This window comes from Lissotriton helveticus, chromosome 3_1 (genome assembly GCF_964261635.1).
Source record: "Lissotriton helveticus chromosome 3_1, aLisHel1.1, whole genome shotgun sequence".
Classification (NCBI taxonomy): Eukaryota; Metazoa; Chordata; class Amphibia; order Caudata; family Salamandridae; genus Lissotriton; species Lissotriton helveticus.
Genome location: NC_136061.1, coordinates 23,618,681 through 23,635,539, shown reverse-complemented (window position 1 = coordinate 23,635,539; position 16,859 = coordinate 23,618,681). Strand labels below are relative to the sequence as shown.

Here is a 16,859-nt window from a genome sequence, read left to right as displayed (position 1 = left end):
CTGTGGTGACAGCTTCACGGACAGCCCATCTTCTGAAGCAAAAGATGCACACGTACATAGGTTAGTACCTGGTGCACACAGTCTTCTATGTTATGTAGAACCGGTCATGCTGAGACGATTCTGTCCAATAACTCAAGGCTACTTACAATTCCTAGTATCTACTCTGCACAATCTTTGCCTGTTAGAAACTTTTCCTACAGAACAAAAACCTTGTGCGGAAAATGCTGAACACAAGTCACCAACTGGCACCTACACAGAGTTACTGTTCAATACAAAGATTTATAACGCGTTCAAAACCTCTACACACACATGATGCATCAGGAGCACACGTGTTTTCTAAACACTTGTACCAATTAGCAGGACACAGGGTGTAAAAAAGTTGATAGGGAAGCAATGTGGCAGCTATCCTCCACTATGTTAACTATAACACAAACTAACACACTCTTTGGATGATGTCATCAGTGATCTCATCAGAGATGTCATTTGAGAGGTCATCATTGGCACACGGCACATGGACAGAGCGCTGCTTCAATTCCTTGGGGCCCATGGAGAGCCGATAATCTTGCAAATATAAAAGGAGGCAAGACAGACTACATCTCCCAGAAGATACAGTGCATTGACTCATTCAGAGCAGCTTCATATCAGCGTGCGATGGGATTAAATTAGGCGGATGTGGCCCGGTGCTTCCTTCGACAGCAGCGCCTCTGAGGAAGTAAATTACGAAACGCGTCAGGCGGCAGCCGTATGCCTTTAACAACTGAGGAACGAAGCTGTGCATTCTAAATAAAATCGCTTTTATTGGGGAAAAGCGTGTCGTGTGTAAGTGCTGCTCGAGTTGGTCACCATTTGGAGCGTTGATATATATATATATATATATGTGTGTGTGTGTGTGTGTATTACTATAATAAGATGAAAGCGGAGGTCCAGCACAGATCCCTGGTGTAGATTCACACGTCTATTGAACAATGACCCAGCAGCACTCTTCTTTAAGGTGACGGGGGTGGGAAGGTGCGGTCTATCAAGCCTCTAAAGAAGCTCCCCCTTCCCCCCCGTCCGCCATGGCACCAAGAAGAGTTCAACCTCCATTTATCCATTGAACGCATTATTACAAGATGGAATCAGAAGATGAAGAAGGTAAAAACACAGAGGACTACAGCAGAAACAGCAATGGACTCACAAGAAGTAACGTCCACTCAGAGGAGAAAACATGCTCAAAAGACCCTCCAAATGTCCTCAGCATTGGAGAGACTGTTCATCAGTCTGAGGCGGTGAGAGGCTCTTCCAAAGATGGAGGGAGCAGTAGCTAGAACTAAGTAGCCTGGCAGTGGCATACACCGCCAGTATTTAGGAGAGAAAAGTAAGCCCAAGGTGTAATAACCCACTGGATATGCAGAAAGCTTCCTGCAGAATCCTTCTTTGATTTGAAGAAAGTGGGAGGACAGTCTCGTCTTATAACATATTTAGGTCTACAGAGCCAGCACGCCACTCCCACTGCTCTTTTCTGGAAAGGGAGAAGCCACCGATTATTAGGTTCAGGCGGGCCTAGACAGAGATTGCCTCCATGCTCCCAGCGGGTCGGAGCATCGCCGCTAACCGCCGGTGTTTCAGGCGGGCCTAGATAGAGATGATTGCTTCCATGCTCCCAATATGAAGGAGCACCGGCGCTAACCACTGGTGTCCTACACTGACAGGTGTGAATGGCTAGAATCTCTTAGAGGAAGCAGCGCTGCAGGCTGAAAGCAGACTAGGTCTTCTGAATGCGTGCTTCACACTACACCTCAGACGTTTCTACCTGCTGAACATCAGAGGCCATGGGAGCCAAATGAGCAAGCTGGAATTCTTGGTGCCAGCATTGGCCATTTCCTCGAATATCTATGCCGTGCGCCATTCACTTTCATGAAAATTGTCGTCACCACGCAGTGAGTGGCAGCTGGTACTCTCTGATGGAATTGTAAGGCTACAGTGCTGGGGGGGTCCATCACCTTCCCTTCTACCCTCTGTGCTGGGGGGGGGTGAGAAAGTGCCATCTTTTCTTGCATGGTATGCCCCCACTTTTTGCTGAATTGCTGATGTACTTTGACTGAGTGTGCCCTGGGGTCCTGCCAATCAGGTACCCAGTGCCTTTGTTCCTTCCCTTAACTGCATTGAAGCCTAAACCCAACTGGCATCTATGACCACAGGTCAGCCCCTGGTAAATGGTGCCCTAGGTACCCAGGGCACTGTGACCAGAGAAGTACCCTAAGGGCTGCAGCACATATTGTGCCACCCTTAGAGACCCTGTACCCTGACACACACACACACACACACACTGCCTTTGCAGGCTGCATGTCTTGGTGCAGAACTAAACTGAGAGTCGACATGGCACACATCCTTGTGTGCCATGCCCACAAACACACTGCCCTGGCATACCTCAGTCACCCATCTAGCTGGGTGCACTATGCCAGTGGTGGGGGCACAGGTGCATGAGCCATGTGCCCCTACAGTACCTAGGGCCATTCCTGGGCACTGTAAGTGCAGTTCTGCCATTAAGAGTATGTAGTGCTGGGAGGTTATCATTACGAACTCCACAGCACCATAATGGCTACACTGAAGACAGGAGTTTGGTATCAAGTTTCTCAGCACATTAAATCCGCACTGATGCGAGTGTAGGATTTAATGTACAATGCACGACAGTGGGCAACTTAGAGTTGCCTCCTGAAACCAACCCACATCCTGTGTCTGGACTGAGAGGCTGCCTAGGCTGCCACCCAGCAGACACGTAGAGAGCCCTCCGCTCTCTGGGGCCTGCAACAATGTACATCCTGGGACGAGGTGCTAGTTCTCCTCCCCCAGGATGGGCAGGGGAAGCTTCAAAGGCATGCCGCCTTTGTGAGCTTCTCCAGGCCACTTGTACTAAGCAACTGGCCCCCACCGGTTCTGACCCCCACTCTGGCAGGGAGACAGGAGGGAAAAACAAAGGAAGGAAAGGAGGTGTGCCAACCTCTGCCAACCCCACCCCTCAGGTGGGGGAGGCGAAGTAAAGCACAACTCCGGGCTCTCCTCATTTTGAGAAGGGGGAGCTCTACCCAATCAGAGCTAGGCTCCTGCCCCCCTCCCACTGCAGAGTGGCAGCATAGGGGGTGTACTCACCCCAGGACAGGGACGCATTGGTCTCTGCCCTTGCCCTACCTGTAACGCCCCTAAATATAGTATTTGGGGGCACACCCTGAACCTTCCTTCCTCAGATCCCGATTTTGAAACAAGAAGAAAGAAGACCTGCCGTGCAGTTGCTAACAAGAGGACGACACCCACTGACATTGCCCCAGCCCTACCGGCCTGTTGATCCTTGAACCTTCTCCTGCTAAATTCCGGCGTCTCCTGTGGTCAGCAACCTAGAAAACCCCGGAGGACCTGACTGCCTTGCTCATCTAAAGACTGGGACTCCCACGTGCAGTGGCTCTGCTCAAACAACAACAACCCCTGCCAGCCAGGAACCGCAAATTCAGCTCACTTTGCACCCGCCAAGCCCAGCCCGTGAGTGGACAGAGACCACAAGGATGTCTCCCCGGCGACTGTGACCAAGAATACAGCATCCAAGGACCCTCATCGACGCTCCTGACGACGTCTGCATCCTCAACACCAAGGACCCCTCCAACCGTGACCAGCTGAGGGTAAGGTTTCCCGACACCAAAAGACACCCATGCACCCGGGCCCTACGGCCCCGTGTCCAACTCCGGGGTGCCTACCTATCTTACAACATCCCAACTTACCTCTCGAAGTGGTGGTCGCACCTGAAGACTCTCCATCCCCGAGCCTGCAGCCTTAGTTCAACTTCCAGCTTTTCCGTTGAAATACATTGGGCGCCCAAAGGCCCAAAAGAACCCTGCGCCCAGCTGCCCGAGTGCCAGTGGGAGTGCAGCATCTATCCTACTGTACTTCCCCACTTGCCCTGTGTAAGTGACCAGGAGCTCAGCTCCCACAGCCGCGTGGCCTGCCTGCTTGCAGCCACCAACCAAGGCCCCTTATCCTCCATAGGATAACATTGGGCCTACTCTCTCTGCACCCGGCTGCCCCTGTGCCGCTGAGGGTGAAACAACTGTACCTACCTGACCCTGGCAGACCCCTGAGTCTACCCCGAGAACCTTAACTCTGCCAGTCGAGTCCTTACCCATAGACCGATAACTTGGCTTGCTCCATAGCGTAACATTGGCTGGGTTTCACTCAAAAGTGTCGAGTTTTGGCAACTTTAAAATTTCACTATAAATCAGCCGAACAACAAATACAAAGTTACTCACCTGCTATCAGGAGAGATCCCAGTGCTGTATCTTTGAGCCCAGCACTGAACCTGAAAAGTCATTATAACCATGATATACTGGTAACACAATGACTCACCTGCTACCAGGAGAGATCCCAGTGCTGTATCTTTGAGCCCAGCACTGAACCTGAAAAGTCATAATAACCGTGATATACTGTTAACCCAATTTTCCTTCCCAGGAATACATTGCCTGGTTTATACCAAAGTTTCTTCTGTCGATTCTCAAAATGTACAAATATTCCTTAAAAATCGCCTGTGTAACAAAAACGATGTATTTCAACTGTTTACAGGAAATGCACCAGGGCTGAATCCAGGATCCAGCCCTGCGTAAGAAAAAACATTTGTAAAATGATTTTATTGCATTTATTTAAAACTTCCCATTGAGCTCAATGTTATTTTGTGTTTAACTTGTGTTACCTATTGCAACAACTGTAGCTATTGCATTTAAAAGTCTACTGCAATTTGAAAGTATTCAATTGCAACATCTCATTCTGAGAAAGTATTTATGATACCTACTTGTGGTTCTAAAATAAACAACTATATATTTTTATATACAAAACAATTGGCCTAGAGTTCAGTTCTTGAGTGTGTGAGACCATTTGCTCACTGAGTGTGTACAACAAATGCTTTATACTGTCCTCTGATACTACCTTACAGCACGACCAACTACCACTTTAGAGAGTAAGGATATATCTAACTTTAGCGCCTGCCAAACCTCTGGGGACTGTGGACTCGTTGCACACTGTACCTTACTTTGGTCCAGTATATACAGAGCCACTTTCTTACAAGGGGGACGCTCTTTTTATCAAGAACAGCCAGGGCAGCCCCTGCCTGTCTTGGTCACTGTGGAGAAAGGACCAGCCACTCACCAAGCACCAAACAGAGCTCAGTCCCTCTTACTGTACCTCACTCTGCATCAGTCTATGATCCCTCTAGTGGGGCACCCTCCCACCATCGAACGATCATTCTGCCATAAAGCATTTGCCTGTTAAAGATTTCTTGGATATTGCCCCCTTTTAGAAGCCACCTAAAGCACTTTAGCTTCCAGTCCCCTTGCTCAGCGCCTCCCGCCCCCCGCCTCATAGCCTTCAATCCAATCCCTGGTCTTCTTCAGATTCTAGGTCCTCACCCCGGAAGCACTGGTAGAACTTATCGCAGCGGATCTGGTTCCGGATCAGGAGGCTGTAGGATGTCAGAGGATTTTCAAATCCCATGTGCAGGACCTGGCTCCAAAGACCAAACTCCAGGTGCATCAAGGAAGTCAGCTGATGTGTGGCCCTCTTCCGAAGCCAGCTTGAAGGCGGGCCCCTGCGATTGGAAAGTAGATGACAGTCAACCTGTTACTCGCGAGGAGCCCTCTTGGCCACTGCGTACAACCTTTCCTAGCACGCAGACATATATGATCACAGCATAAGGACCTGAAGGACATCCCACGGCCTGCATTGCTAGGCCATGACCCAAAGCCTACTCCATTCGTACACATCTCAGTAGAGTCAACGTTGCGACAGAATCCACTGCAACCAGAGCTCCTGTGTCACAGTAACCGCCTCCGCTACACCATCCACTGCACCCTGCATTCCAGTCACCCCCATATCCAGAGCGCCGACACCACTTACGCACCCGAGAACTCATTCACAATGTTTAATGCCTGAGCTTCAACACTTCATCAACCACCTCCCCTACACCATCCACTAATTCTTCTATTCCAAACCTCCCTACACCCTGAGCGTCTACACTATTCACGCTCTCAAGTACCCCTACACTATCATCAGTAATTCTACATCATGTACATGCTCAAGCACTCCTACACCATCTTCACTGCTAGTGCATCCACACTGGATTGACCAGCTGCTCTACATCATCCGCTGTTTCTAGCATGGAGTTCATCCCCGCATTCAGTGCTCCTACACCGTATTACCCAGCTCCTATACATCAGCTGTTGAATCTAGGATGCAATTCACCCCCCATATCCTGAGCTCCTACTCAATCCTTTTTGTCAGTGCTCCTACAACATAGTGATAAACTTCTCTATATCACCATTTATAACAAGTATGCAATTCCCCCCCACCGAGTGCCGCTGCACTGTGCACACACCAAAGCACTCCTACACCATCTTATACCATTCCACAGCACATCACAGTCCGCACTCCCCAGAGTCGCAGCTCTTATGCCTTCCCTACAGCCATCTTCAACACAAACGTCACAAGAGAGTGTGCCTACCCTATTCTAAACACAGCCAGCAGCCCTTCCAGGGACGGGAGTCTAAATTTACAAGCGTAGAGCCACCCCCCCTCACCCCCCCCTCCCCCCGTTTGATTCTATTAATCCATAGATTTTCACGGGTTGACTCAACGGTCTACAAGCCCACTGGGGTGGGGCCTTGTTTTCAGTGATGCTGAGTGAAAGAGCTCATCATTTACTAGTCCGACGGATCACCCAACAAGTTCCCTCCACACAGTATCAAGGACGGATTCTGCACCCCCATACAATTCTCTGGAGGGACTGGCGCCTGGGAGCACGGAACTGACGGACAGGCCGTGCCATGGGCTCGCGGCTAGAAATGTGCTGACTGTCTCTTCCTCTGCACAAACTGCAAGCCGCCACCATGACTGGCACACTTGCATGTTCCAGTGTTGTATAGTTTGTCAAGTCACATATGTCTGGATCTTGGACGTCATGAGCAGGATGATTAGCGTTCACTGAAGACCCCATATGCGGGGCAGGACAAGATGGCGGTCCTGCTCTCAGCTGCCTTCATCCCCTTTACCTCTTGTATGTTTGCCACGCATCTGTAAAGGTTCGATGGCAGCCATTGAAGGTGAACCATGAGCCATGACAAGAAAGGACAGGAGACGAGGGCTCATAAGGACCAGCAGAGGCTGGACTGCACGTGGGCCAGTAGAGCCCGGGAAGAAAGGAACAGCAGCAAAGACTAGCATTGGACAACAAACAGCAGCAGAATCTGCACTCTGAGTGGACAGCAGAGGGAGAAGGGGAGGAAGATATGCAAATTGACCAGCAGAGGGAAGAGTGGAGGAAAGAGTAGAGGGTGTGATGCGAGTTGACCAGTGGGGGGCAGTTGTAGCTATTTTTGCTGCTGTTATGAACCTTAAAACTACTAAACAGTAGTAAACCGCCTGTGTGTCTCTTCTGAAGCACGTGCTGCACACTGGAACCCCTTATCCGGCCTGTTCAATTTTTCTTGCAGTCCATTGTAAATGATGCCTACCTTGTGCCTTTGGCCTGGACATTAAAATGTTATATGTGGGCTGCAGTGCGTATTTACACCACCCAGAGACATGATAAAAATATACATCTGCCAGGGGCACCACAGTGCTCTGTGCTGTGCTGTGGATTAAAAGTACTGAGTGACTCCATGGCACATGCCTTTGCTATGTAGGAAAAACCTATTTTTATATATTCATAAGTCACTCTTCAAGTGTGCATTGTACGCCCACAAGGCAGATTGCTTATATATATAAAAAATAAAAGTGAACAGTCATATTGGTGTTAGTTGTTACCTACGCGTGGTAAAAGCACACGTTGTAACGTGCTACATTGGTGTTAGCGTGCCCTCACAGTGAAATAAAACCTAAAAGATATTTCACTACATAGGCCTGGCTAGACGTTTCCCTAATAAGCCCAAGTAGGATTAGAATATTTATTTTAAAAATGCACTTACAAATGGGCTAGAAAATTCTATAAAGTTATTTCCTGCTTAGTTTATGAAACCGGACTTAATCGTGAAATCAGATTTTTGATAACTTAAAAGTAACTTTGTAAAATGGTACTTCAGGCTGCCTGAGCAAGAACCGGCTTAAAGCCGGTTTTGCTGCTCATCGCACCCCCCGTGCTGGAGTACACATCCTTGCCTGGGAGACCCTGGCTCAGACGACAACCGCCTGCCTCTAGCTCCAGGAAATGGATGGTAACTGCTGACCACTCACTATCTGGGAGTGGACCAGACACGTTTTCAGAAGAAGGGTCAGCTTTTATCACTACCTCTTGACTTCCAGATGCCAGGGAGAGTTTCTCCTATTAATTCCCAGGACCCTCAGAAAGCCAGTCACCAGTCACAGCAGGAGGGAAAGACAGTTCTGTCGCCAATTACGTCTCCAGAGCTTGAATTACATAACTTGGCTGGGAGAATTATGGAACTTTGCCTCTAAATCGAGGAAAGATCAGAGGGTGTTCACCACTGATCCCTTAGCAAGAATTAGCTCTCCAGTAGTGGACAGGAACAGTTGAAAGGACAGAGGGCGGCTTAAGCACTACCTGTTTTGACTTGGAGATGCAAGGAATGGATTCTTCCATTCACCCCTCAGGCCCTCCCTAGACAGTCAGGCTCCACCCACAGAAGAGGGAAAACCAGCTTTACCCGGTCAGGTAGGGGAGGGGCCAGAGCTGAACACACCCTCTCTTGGTGGCAGCTGGATCCTGCCATGTTAAAACAGGGGACCCTGGTTAATGTTACTGGAATGGAATTGCTGCAAAAGGAGGTGGGGGGACGCGAAGAATATAATCATGATTCGGTTGCAGATTTGTTGGGTCCTTTCTTTGTGTCTGCATGGAACCTCTTGCATCCATGTTCCCTGCGTGGAACATGGAATATGGGGACTCTGGCACTTGCTGCCTGGGAGTTGTCGGGACTGGTCAATAATAAAGAGGCTCTAAATACCTGCAGTTTGACTCTTCTTTTCAAGATTCTCTCCAGTTACAAGCTCGTGCGCAGGGTAAATCTGGCACCTCAACCTCTGCCTCCTGGGAACATTCCTGGGCCTGGGAAGACTCCAGCTGGAAGTGGCAGCCATGTTGGAAGGAGTATCCGGCTTCTGACTCCTGCTAGAACAATAGGACTCAAACGAGTACCCCCAGGGGCCGGAACTGGCCTCCATGGGTCAGGTGGTCAGTCTCCTGTTTATGTGCTTAAGAGATGCAAAAAGCAGGAGGACCTCTGACTCCAGGAGGAAGCAAATGAGTGAAGAGGACTAGACCATTCAGGAGAGCTGGCGGGAGGGAGACGTGGGGCCCAGAAGCCTTCCATGAGTTGTTAGGGGCTGCCAGAATAACCAAAAGAAGCTGTTCTAATTGTTTGGGAATAGGTCTTAAGGTACAAACTTACACCGGGGCAACTCACTTGGTGTAGGTGACCTACACCCCATCACAGTTGGCTTGAAATTGTCTAGATTCAGACCTACCATAAACTGGTGATTTTCCACAGTGCTTTACAAGTCTTAAACATAAAAAAATATATATCTCTGGCCCCTTGGACTTTGATAATCTAGGTGTCTTTATTTTCATTAAATTATTACCTATTTATCAAAATTGGTTTGGGAATTTTATTGTGTTGTGTTCTTACCTTAAAACTGTTGGCACTGCTCAAACAAAGCAGACACTTCTCTAGGGACAGCTCTTGTTTGGACAACTCCTACCAGGGGTTGAGCAGAGATTGTCTAGACTTGTGTTTTGATCGACCCAGAGTGGGTTTGTAAAGTCGGTAAGGATGCCTCCCTCCCAAACTAATACCCTCATATCTGAGCGTAGCGGGGGCAACGCTGCAGACCGGACATCAGCCACACCGGGCCTATGAACTGGACCGTACACTGGCACCACAGGAGAGTCACTCACCGCACTTCTGCAGTGATTTCCATCATGTAAAGTCGATGCTCTGAGATGACAACAAGAGCAGAAAATTCCCCTTCTTTCCCAAACTGCACCACAGGCACCTGGAGAGGAGAGAGGAGGTCAGTCTGAGAGGAAGGCAGGAAAGACAGACACACCTATAGCAGGGGAAGGGTCAAGAAATATCCATTAGCACTGGAAATGAAAGAGTACGTTGGCACCGCGGGACAGCACGGGGAGGCTCAAACGACAGATGTTCACTGTGTAGAGGAGAGAACTGTGACAGGGACACAAACACAAAGCAAAGGAACAGTTACCACAAGGGAGCCAAACACAATAGATATAGGGGACAGTTTTCATAGGGGAGACGGATAGACTGGAGAGAAACAACACTATGTAGCGGGTATATAGCAAATTGTAAGAGGAGAAACTGTGCAAGGAATATCACCGCGCAGACAGGGAGCAGGGAGTAGACATGGAGAGGCTCTGCTTGTTTACCTGCAGGAAGCACTGGAACTCCTCCATGTTGTCCTCAAACACCTCCACATCCAGGTAGAGCTTCAGGCGGTGATCCACCGAGCGGAAATCATTCATCCGCAGCATGAAGTTCATGGCTGGAGGGAAACAACGCGCAGGCAGTGAGTAGCCGTGTACATTTCTAACTCTCCCCGAATATCAATGCACTTAGAGACAATCCATCCTATATCCCATCACAGACTATTTATGTGGTTATTTCAATTTAATATTATTGCCACTTTGGCATCAAGGGTCTGATGTCAGCTAGACCATGCTACAGGATGAGGAAACTCAGGCGAGGCACTACAGTAGAGTAACCAACACCCATCTGGGCCACCCAGACCTATACATTCTAGGAGACCTCAACATATGGTGTGAAAAAGAAGAATCGAACCACAACCACAGCTATATATATATATATATAGCGTTAGCAAAACCCAAGGGTGTCAGGGCGCTTTACAACATTGGCACGGGCAATAACATCAGACTGCAAGAAGTAAAAGTAAACAACGTAGTCGAGCGTTGCATCGGGATTTGTGTTGAGAGAAGCACAACAATCTATACATAGAGCGGAGTAGAGATTTCCAGTATGCGCTAGACTTTACAGTCCAGAGGGTTGAGGTGCCGGGCGAGGAGGAGATCCTTTAGTTTTCTCTTGAAGGTCAAGTAGGAGGGGTTAGTCTTGAGATCTACTGGTGGGGAGTCCCAGATTTTGAGGCCCTTGCCTAACAAGGAACGAGACGGGGCTTTTTGTTTATGTTTCTTTTGTGGATAAGAAGTAGGGTGTTGGTGGTTCTTAGGCTTCTCGACTGGCCTACCTTAGTGAGTCTGGCTGCCAGGTAGACTGGTTTACCAGTGTGAAGGACTTTGTGAGTTAGACAAGCAGTTTTGAAGTGAAATCAAGCTTCTATTGAGAGCCACTTTAGATCTTTCAAGGAGGAGGAGATGTGATTGTGACTCCTGGGACCCTCCTTTCTGCTGCATTCAGAGTGGTTCTCAGGGGGGATAAGTGAGATTTCGCTGAAAGCTAGAGCGAACAGAACATCATCACTTTCAGAATCTACACACCTGTCAATAACAAAAACTTCGAAGAGAACAAAAACCAATAACAAAGACTCCTATATGCAATGGAAAAAAATAGCCATCTATCCACTCAAAACCCATCTTGAAAAAAAACAACAAACATGCGTCTGAAAGACATGCACATAATTTACCACTAGATGTCCCCTGCAGTAGAATGAAAACAACTCCACAGACTACAATGCAAATGGAGAGAATCAGGAGATGAAACTGAAAAAAGCACACTATGCAACAATAACAGAGCCTATGAAAGAGCCATCAGACCCACACAAAGACACCACCACTCCACACTCATAACTGAAGCAGACCACGCTTCTCAGAAACTCCATTAAATTCTAAAAGAATTCCCTAATCTACAGTGTCTAAACACTAAGAACTACAATCACAAGACTTCTGTGACAAAATGTCTAATGAACAGATCTCAAAGATTAAAAAGATTGAAAATTACCTTAAGGAGAATGCGGAGAACACCACTACAATGGAAGACTTACTCACCTCAGAAAGAGACAACAATAATCATCCATCACTACAGACCTTCAAAAACCTGTACAAAAAGGGTTCCTCAATATTATCTTTGCAGCCAGACCATCAGGGCCTCCGTCAGACCCGGCACCGATATCCTTCGCTCAACCTGTGCAGGGGAGGTAGCCAGATACCGACTCAACAAGTCCCTGGAACTAGGTTCATTCTCAGCTGAGCTGACAACCTCCTACACCACACCTCGCCTCAAAAAGAAAAACCTCGAACCATCTGACCCAGCAAACTACAGGCCAACATCAAATGGACCATGCTTAGTAGAGAGTTTTAAAAGAGCAGTGTTTACTAACCTCTCTAACTTTACCTAACGTTATGTTATTATTTATTTTATATATATTATTAAGCTGCCTTGCTACTTCTGGATTTACCCACTGGAGTTGGCTCCGTCCACCACCACATGGTACTGCAAAGACGCCTTGATCTTGCAATTGGTGAAAATGTTCTAAAATGGATTACTTCTGATCTCACAAACAGACAAAAAGTAGTCTACCAACGCCCTTCATATCACCTCCTTACACCGAACACTGTGGAGTTCCTCAGGGGTCCATCATATCGCATCTATTACTCGATTCTACCTAAACCCCCCTGCCAAATCGAAATACATCTTACAACCTGCTCAAACTTTGCAGATGGCGCCCAAAGCATTCTAAAATAGGATAGCTCTGAACACCACTACAATTCACAACTCAATGACTGCCTGTGTGCCATCAACACCCAGATGACAAGAATCATCTAAAGCTCAATACTGCAAAGACAGATAATGACCTGCGGACAGTAGCAAAGTATCAGCCTATCACTATATGGTCCGAGGAACTTCAACACTGCCAACAACATCAAGAGAAGTTAGAAACGTAGGGTTAACCCTTGGATTCAGACTTATCCCCGATACCTTGTGCTAACAACGTCACAAAGATGGCCTTCTACACAATGAAAACACTACGCCACATCTTACCATATGTTGCATACCAACAAACGGTAAGCCATCCTCACACTCGTAATCTCCAAGCTTGACTATGCCAACAGCCTATTCCTTGCCAAAGTCCCATTCATCACAAGCACAATACCACTCATCCAAAATGCTGCCAGAAGGCTTCTTCTCTGCATTCACCCACGAGAACACAAGACTCCTGTCCTGCAATCACTCCACTGGCTACCTATAGCTTGAGGAGTAATGTTCAAGGCACTCTGCATTGTCAACAAAGACTTCCAAGGAAAAGGACTGCACTACCTACAAGCTAAATTCAAACAAACAAAACAGAACACTGCGCTCCGGCTTCAACCACTTCATACCACTTTACAAGAGAAATTCGTAGCAGGCACTGTTTTCTCAGTAAAAAGCTGTCAAGCTCTGGAACTCGCTGCTAGACAGCATTTGAAGTATCCAGGAGCAGAAAAGAACAAGTTACTCACCTTTGGTAACGCTCTTTCTTGTAGAGACTATGTAGCCGCAGATTCCTTCCCTTTAAATATTTCCCAAACATCAGATTGGATCTGAAAAGTTATCAGTAGTACGGACGGTGTTCTGCTCTGGAAATGATGTGTCGGGGCCTATATCGGTGCTACTCCTGTGCGCGGACAACACTTGCTTTTAGACTGTCTGAGCCCACAGACACAGAGCATCAAAAGCAAATTAGTAGACAGTGTGCAGATTGAGGAATTGCATCTAGATAGCGTCTCTATCAGAAAGAGCGTCACCAAAGTTAAGTATCTTGTTCTTCTTATAGAGACTTATAGCTTCAGATTCCTTTCCCTTTGAATAGACACCAAAGCGGGACCCATTTGGAGGTGGGTTTGTGAGTCGACTCAAATAGAAAGTCCTGCAGGATGGAATGGGCAAAATTCTCCTCTCTGAATGTGACTGTCCAGAAAATAGTGCTTTGTGACCGTGAGGAAAGAAGCTCAAGTAGCTGCCTTGCAGATGTCTAGGACAGGGACTCCATGTTCTAATGCAGTGGTAGCAGCTTTGGCTCTGGTAGAATGCGCACGCAGTCCTTCCGGTGGCTGCTTTTTAGCCCGTGAGTAGCAGATCTTGATGCAGAACACCATCCAGCAGGAGACGGTTCTCTTTTGCACTGCCTTGTCTTTTTTCACACCAGCGAACCACACAAAGAGTTGATTGTCCACCAGGTGTTCCTTGGTACAATCATTGTAGAAGCTCAGTGCTCTCCAGGAATCCAAGCGATGGAGTCTCTCCCCCTCCTTAGAGGGGTGAGGCGGACCATGGAATTCTGGCAGTGATGGTTTGACCAACTTGGAAATGCATTACAACTTTCGGCAGTATTGATGCAAGAGTCCAGGGAACCGGTTAATATGGAAAGAAGGTCTTGTAAGGTGCATTTAAACAGAGAGACTGAAACTCACTCACTAGCCATGCTAAGGTGAAGGTAACGAGGAACACAGCATTGATTACCTTCATCAATTGAACATTCTTCCCTCATCCCTCCCCTTAAGCCACATACCACACGGGTGAATGGCTAAATGCCCTACTCCGACCATGATTTGTCATGCACTCGATCTTCGGTAGGACTTGCTCAGGACACTCAGAGATATGGTCTGACCACTATCGCTAACGCCACCTCTCTGGCTCCCGACCAGGATTTTTTATGCCCTCGATCTCCGGTAGAAATTGCTCAGGACCCTCGGAGATATGTTCAGACCACTGCCGTTAACGCCACATCTCTGATTTCCAAGGTTCCCTGCTCCCCGCTAGTCCCACACTTTCAACTCCCTCCCCAGGAACAACTATCCACCACCTTAGCGCACGCAGGCTTACACGGAGACTCCCCCTCTCTCTCAACACATCCTATACCCCTTTCAGATTTAGGCGCACACCTGGATGATATATATCTACAGCTGCACCTTCTCACTACCAAACTACATGACCTGAAAGTCCTTTCAAAGGATTTTTTACCAATGATCAGTTCCTTCCTCACCTGTGTGAATCTGCTTAGAACCTCCCCTAGTGGTAGTGATTGCTTGGGCCAGTTAGCCTCCGCCGTCTCGCAAACCGTTCCCTTAGCTAACACGCCCACACGGCCCAGAAGAGCTGAGACCTTGGCGTCCAATGATCTTAATGACCTTCACAACTCCTACTCTACTAGGCCCAATCCCAACTTGACCCCGCCAAAGTACATACAAACCATCCATCCTAACCCGCACAGAGAACCTCCTCATAATCTTAGAGTCATCAATAAAGACAATATCATGCGAGTGAATGTCTCCCAGACTCCCTCAGCCACAAATCCTCCACGTTTGAAATGTGTACTACTCAACTGCAGGTTTAGCCAGCAAATACGCCTCCAAAATATGCGACCTAATTCAACACAATGATCTGGACATCATCATCCTTACTGAATCCTGGCTAAATCCATTCTCCACTCCTATATTAGACCTCCTTGTGCCTCCTACTCATGACATAATTAGGCTAGGCAGAGTTAGGAAGCATGGAGGGGACCTAGCCTGCATTCATAGGAACACACTCTCAATTTCCCACGTAGAGTCCTCTCCGCCCTCTGCCTGTGAATATCTATGTCCCAACATCGCAAGTAACAACCGGACGGTCTGTAAACTTCACACCTTTATCACCCTCCGGAAGACAACCTCCCCTTCATCGAACAACTAATGGTGATTATCTCCAGTAATGTCGACTCAACTATGTCCCAAATCTTTCTTGGTGATTTCAACTCCACTGGTCTAATCCTAATGACCAAGCGGTAACCCGCCTTAAAGACTTTTTGAAGGATCGTGATCTTAAACAACACTGTGACGAACCAACACACAACAAAGGTGAAACCTTGGACCTCATTATCTAGAAAGGGCAGTCCATCACGTTGGAATCCATTACCCCTTGCGATTGGTCACACCACCACTGCATTCTCTTCTATATAAACATAGAGGTGAAGTTGAGGAAGGCTCATCCAACAAAATCTAAGATCTGGAAAAGGGATTTCAGATCAATAAACCCAATTGAATTAGCTGCCCACTGTAAAACTGCCCTCTCCTCCCAAGCCGATTTGGGTGGGGTTCAGTTACTCACCGACGCTTACAACTCGGCCATCTCTAACATATTGGATGACATTGCACCGCTTGAACTAAAAAATACCGCAACGAAATAATCCAAACCATGGTACAACGACAATCTAAACATGGAACAATGCAACCTTAGGGCAGCTGAACGAGCCTGGAAGTCAAATCCCTCCTTGGAACACCTAAAATTCCTTAGAGAGGTTAGGAATATTTACAACAAGCAAGTCAAGTGCGCTAAGGCAGATTACTTTAGACAACAACTCGATCAAGCCGCGAATCACCCCAAGAAACTCTTCGAACTGGTCAAACAATAATCAACTGAGATTACTAATCACTCTGTCTCCAATGTCAGTCCACCGTCTGGCGATGAATTTTCTGCTTTCTTCATTGAGAAATCAAGACTCATCTCTAGTGAACTTGCCTCCAAGCAGGCTTTACTACCAGCTTCTGCATCCGCTCCATCTCTTGTCACAGAAAAGCCCAATCTCACAAGCCTGATCATCAAGAATAAAAGCCTCTTGGAGCACCTTTTCCCCCACTCAGTGAAAAAGACATCTACAGGATTCTTCAGAACATCAATCCATCCAACCACTTCAGTGACCCTTTGCCCCCGACCATCTTCAAAGAGATCAAGAATGTTCTCATCCCCACATGGACAAGGATAGTAAACGCTTCTCTATCCCAAGGCATGATCCTAGACTGTCTAAAAGCAGCGTATGTATCACCCATATTAAAACAACCAACCGCTGAGAAATCTGATCTCAATAATTTCCGCCCCATATCT

The 16,859-nt window shown here is 47.6% G+C and overlaps 1 protein-coding gene across 1 annotated transcript in view; it reads right to left on the bottom strand.

Moving 5' to 3' along the window:
- STK11IP (serine/threonine kinase 11 interacting protein) overlaps positions 1-16,859 on the bottom strand; it is a 291,281-nt gene that overhangs the window by 24,912 nt on the left and 249,510 nt on the right. Inside the window, exons 20-22 of the mRNA XM_078683491.1 lie at positions 10,415-10,530; positions 9,923-10,020; positions 5,424-5,602 (exon numbers count right to left, since the gene is read on the bottom strand). Of these exons, the coding sequence (XP_078539617.1) occupies positions 5,424-5,602; positions 9,923-10,020; positions 10,415-10,530 (393 nt within the window). The remainder of the gene's footprint in view (positions 1-5,423; positions 5,603-9,922; positions 10,021-10,414; positions 10,531-16,859) is intronic.